The sequence below is a fragment of the Triticum dicoccoides genome, chromosome 5A, assembly GCF_002162155.2.
Source record: "Triticum dicoccoides isolate Atlit2015 ecotype Zavitan chromosome 5A, WEW_v2.0, whole genome shotgun sequence".
Lineage (NCBI taxonomy): Eukaryota > Viridiplantae > Streptophyta > Magnoliopsida > Poales > Poaceae > Triticum > Triticum dicoccoides.
The window spans coordinates 662,652,953-662,657,870 of record NC_041388.1 but is presented as its reverse complement, the minus strand read 5'-3'; the positions used below and the strand labels follow the sequence as shown (position 1 = coordinate 662,657,870).

The 4,918-nt window shown below is 49.4% G+C and overlaps 1 protein-coding gene across 1 annotated transcript; it reads right to left on the bottom strand.

The window, feature by feature from the left end:
- Positions 1–2,790: 2,790 nt before the first annotated feature.
- Positions 2,791–4,653, bottom strand: LOC119303885 (DIMBOA UDP-glucosyltransferase BX8-like). Its single transcript, XM_037581034.1, has 2 exons — positions 4,093–4,653; positions 2,791–4,029 (listed from the first exon to the last, which is right to left on the bottom strand). Exons 1-2 carry the CDS (start codon positions 4,583–4,585, stop codon positions 3,152–3,154), a joined length of 1,371 nt encoding a protein of 456 aa, XP_037436931.1. The 5' UTR covers positions 4,586–4,653; the 3' UTR covers positions 2,791–3,151.
- Between the last annotated feature and the right edge of the window lie 265 nt (positions 4,654–4,918).

The following is a 4,918-nucleotide window of genomic DNA, read 5'->3' as shown; positions in this document are numbered from 1 at the left end:
CCGTCAGCTTGCCTTCGGATTCTTCTCCAGTCTCACCGTCTGCGTCGCTACCGTTGTGACTGCGGGGGGATGTTGAGTAACGTGATTGTATTAGGAAACATAGGTTAGACTAGGAAATATTCTGGCTTGCCTTGTACTCCAAGTAGATCATGTACTCCTATATATATGCCCATGAGGCTCAAACAATACAACAACTATTCCACCAATCCTCCTCTCTCCCTTCTAACATGTTTGTTTTGCTAATTAAATTGACAAGCAAAGTTTCCGTGCTAGACCTATATTCTCATATAGAGGGAGTAGGTCGACTCAAACTGAGCTTGCTCGCCTTCTTACTATGAGAGATTAGTCTAGTTTGCGTAAACGTGACACCTCTGCTACCCTATCTACGTCCAAAGACTTGACCGTGCGATACACGTTTGTGCGACGTGTATGTTTGCAATTATTCACTTCATTATGTTATGTACGAGCGCTATTATTTAAAATTTTACATGCAAAGAGACATAGAGAAGTAGATGACCATGAAAAATTTACATGCCATGACAAATAGATTATGGATCAGAAAGTCTCAATCTTTTATATAGCTCGGAAGTGGCTCAAGATTAGTCAAAATCATTGCATGCTTAGGATAAGCCAACTGCGCAACTCGATCTCTAGGTCCTACGGTATACCCACCTAGCCATGCGCTAGGCAACAAGAGCCGTAGCAACGTGTTCCTTCATTGAAGGTGACTACAATAGCACTGATTGGCACAATAGCTATGAGTTTGTAGTGGTGGATCTTAGTTGGGATACTACGGGTGCGATGACACCCCCTCTAAAGTGCTATCTAATTCTTAATACTTGACACTAATCGCACAAGTATTTAATGCTATTGAGGAGTAGTATTTGCTAGGATTAAGATGATATTTATATCAAATTGCACTATTTGGCGCCTCAGTGCTACGATTCTAGGTCTGCCACCACGAGGTTTCACCGGAGCGTGTCTCCAACTTGATTGTCGGGTCCATTCCTCCCCTTCATAATAGTGTCAAAAGCACTCTTATATTATGGAGCGAAGGAAGTACATCTAAGTATTTGTGACACCCTTATTTCACACAGGATGAGATATACGGCGAGTTGTATATATGACTACCGTGTCATTTTATTTCCGCTAGTAGGTCTGCTGCCTCCGTCTACGTCAAAGTCAAGTTGTGCTCACTGTCCTGTTTATCTCACTTGAACCTGACTCGTTTGGATGCGGGCCAAGCCTCTAGAAGACGTAGATATATTTATAAAAAAAAGACCAGAAGACTTGACCGCGTGTATGCAATCATGCATGCACAGAGCCTATCGGCTTCAAGGTCGGAGGTACTATAGCCACTACGGACCAGCTAGCTAGGGTTTGACGTGTTCGAAGCCCTCATCCGAACGGCACCACCATCCCGTGGCCTCGCCGGGTACGGCACGCTGTATATGCAGACACGATCACGTCATTCTGTAACGCCCGACCGCGTGCGCGTGCGTGAGCATCACTCTGTGCCCGATATATATTGCAAATAAGGATGAGGGCTTTTGCTGGGTTCGTTGCCGCACGTCTGCACCAGGAAGTTAAGGATAAGATCATGATCCCTGCAATGAGAAAGGGATAGGATCATGATCGCGCCTTCGGTATGGCACGTCCTGGTTGTTCATGCATGCGTGATCCATCATCCCTGTTCAAAGTTGTTGCCAACTTGAGGTCTTGAGGTGGATGAACACAAGTGTCCTTCCATGCCATGGGCAATAGCTAATTCTAATATATATATTTTCAGTCGGCAATAGCTAATCAGTCTTGCTAAATCTCAGTCGACTAGGACTTGGTTTTGTCTCAGTCGTTGCTACATTCGTAAGATCTTACATTGATATCCATGCAAAATTTTCTTTTCAGTTTCTTCTCTTTTATTTCTTATATGTTATGATACTAGACAAAGACTCGGTTAATTCGTCTGAGACCTAACTGCACCCGTAGCTAATCCTATTTTTATTTTGAGTTGGCAATAGCTAATTTGAGACCTAACGCTTGATTGAAATGTCACACACATTTAAATCCCACAAGAATTTTGGTGTTTTGATTGCTTCATGGGAAAAACCAAATCATTATTTTAAGAGGTGTGGGTGGATTCATATTTTTCCTTAATGAAATGTAGTGCAAAGGGATCTTTGGGGAAAAAAATATGTAGGATTCGGTCATACGAATCAAACAACCGACGTAGCAAAAATTAACAAGGATTCCAATCCTTAAATCTACCACAAAAATTCTTTGAACAAAAAAAAACCCTGAAGAGCGTCGTCTTACCCTCAAGTTTTCAAAAATTAACCCATGTTTTTTCATGGAAAGGTATGACTAGTTGTGACCCGAGCAGAAAGGCAAATATTCGCAAACTTCAAATTTATAGAAATGGAAATATGCTTATTTTATCCTAAAATAGTTAATAAATTTTCAGATGGAAAAAAATCCAGTCTGAAATTTTGATACCGATATCCCGGTACTGCTCAAAATCGCCAAACTTTTGAAACGGCTGCCAACTAGCATTAAGCATCATGAATAGCTTGCAAAATCATGCTATTATATATAGGAAGTGTGGATCATGCATGGCATCACAAAACACAGAAATAGCCAATGTTTGAATCGACTGCCATCTAGTTTATGAAGTCTTAGCACATGTATCACGAGTCTTCGTACAGCATGTATCACGAGTCTTCGTACAGCATGTATCACGAGTATTATATATAACTATATATAGGAAGGTTGAATCATCATGACAACAGCACAAGATTATGCCAGAATGGCGTCAACCATACGAATATGAGAACACATACAAATAACCTCATCAACTTGTTCGTCCCACACCTAACTTATATAAACACAAATGCGTAAATTTCCTTGCAATTTACACATGAGAATCAAAGGGAAGACTGACTTATAAATAGTACTCCCCGTCCTATAATATAAGACGTTTTTTAACATTAGAATAATGTCAAAAAAAGTCCACATTACGGGACGGAGGAAGTATATCGTAGTACGTGCTTAATTAACAGAGATTCTGAACTGACACCGTTGAAGACAGTGAAAAAGGGCATAAAATAGCACGAGAGGCACATTAATGAGGTAAACGCGTACGGCCACGTTTCCCCTACAGTGCCAGCATGTGGTCTACCAGCTTACCGATGGCGAGGCCCGACGAGCCGGCCTCGCCGGTGCACTCCTTCGCCACCTTCTTCAGCTCGCCGGCCCTGGCCCGCATCTGGGCGCCTTCGCTCCCCGTGACGAGCCGACGGATGGCGGCCTCCACGCCGCCCCTCTCGAGCGCGCCGGCGACCTCGAAGCCCACCCTCCACACGTGCTCCACGTACCTGGCGTTCCCCATCTGGTCGCCGAAGTGCGGGCGGCAAAGCATCGGCACCCCTTCGCACACGCTCTCCGTCGTCGAGTTCCAGCCCCCGTGCGTCCAGAACCCGGCCACGGCAGCGTGCCGGAGCACCTCCTCCTGCGGCGCCCACTCCACCACCATCCCGCGCCCGCGCGTCGCCTCCTCGAACCCGTCCGGAAGCCGCGTCAGCCCGTCCGCGGCGACCAGGCCTGGCCGGACCACCCAGAGGAAGGGCACGCCGCTGCCGGCGATGCCCCACGCCGTCTCCACCAGGTCCCGCGCTGACATGCACGCGAGGCTACCGAAGCTCACGTACAGCACCGACGCTGCCGGCCGCGCGTCCAGCCACTTCAGGCAGCTCCGGTCCTGCCGCAGCAGGCTACTCTCGGCTGCGGCGGCGGGGGAGAACAGGTGGAGCGGGCCGATGTCGAACACCGGCATGGCGAGGTCACGCCGGAGCTTCACCAGCTCCCGCCGCTCCAGCGCGTCGAAAGTGTTGAGAATTAACCCGGAGGACGCTTTCACGGCCCCCACCACGCGCTCCAGCAGCTTGCACGTCAGGTCGTGGCGCCTGCCGAGCTGCATCAGGTCGCGCACCCGGTACGGCGGCAGCTCGCTCACCTCCGTCTCCAGCTCCGACTCTGCAAGCAAACAAGGGTCAGTCCATCGGTCCAAGAGATAAACATGGGAATTATGCTACGTGCCTTGCACAGGGAGGTAGCCTCTCTTGATGAGGAGAGGGTAGGCCACGAAGCACGAGAGGCAGGCGGCGCTGCCAGTGCGGAGGACGAGGGTGCGCACGGAGAGCTTCGTGGCCACCTTCACCATGGACAGCAGGTGAGTGTCGACGACGATGCACGCCACGTCGTCCCTGGAGTACTCTTCCATGACGGCGGCCAGGCGGTCACGGAAGGGCGCCTCGCACGCGGTGTTGAGCGCGAGGATGTGGGAGACGACGTCCTCGATAGCGACGGGTGCTGGGCCGGACATGCCGTCGGGGACGGGGACGAAGCGGTACTCCGGGTGGCGCGATGGGTCTGGGGCGTTGAAGTGGGTGTGGAAGACGGTGACGGCGAAGCCGCGGCCGTGGAGGATGCCGGCCAGCCGGAACATCGGGTTGATATGGCCCTGGTACGCCAGCGGGAACAGCAGCACGTGGCGACGGCGACCGGCGACCGCGTTGCCCCCCAACGCCATGGTTGGCGCCGGCCACTACGGTGATGATATCACGGGAGCATGGTTCTTGCTGGGTGCACGACTCAGCATTAGCAAGCTCAGGTGGCAATGGTAGTGTGGTACTTGCTCTTATATATCAAGGGTTTTGCTATTTTACATGTACCTGGAATTTTTTTTGTTGCGTTAGGGCATCTCCAACGCGCACCCGTAAATTTCTTTCCGCATCTGTCCGTGGACACGGATATAGGAGGCCGCCATCCAACCGTAGCCACATACATTTTAAACTCTTTTTCAACAAATCGGATGAAATTCATGCAAACACGACCGAATTTCATATAAACATGACAAATTTCA

Coding starts and splice junctions, on each gene's coding strand:
- LOC119303885 (XM_037581034.1), bottom strand. CDS start 4,585: ATGGCGTTGGGGGGCAACGCGGTCGCCGGTCGCCGTCGCCACGTGCTG. Junction 4,030..4,092: donor AGGCTACCTCCCTGTGCAAG/GCACGTAGCATA, acceptor GTTTGCTTGCAG/AGTCGGAGCTGGAGACGGAG.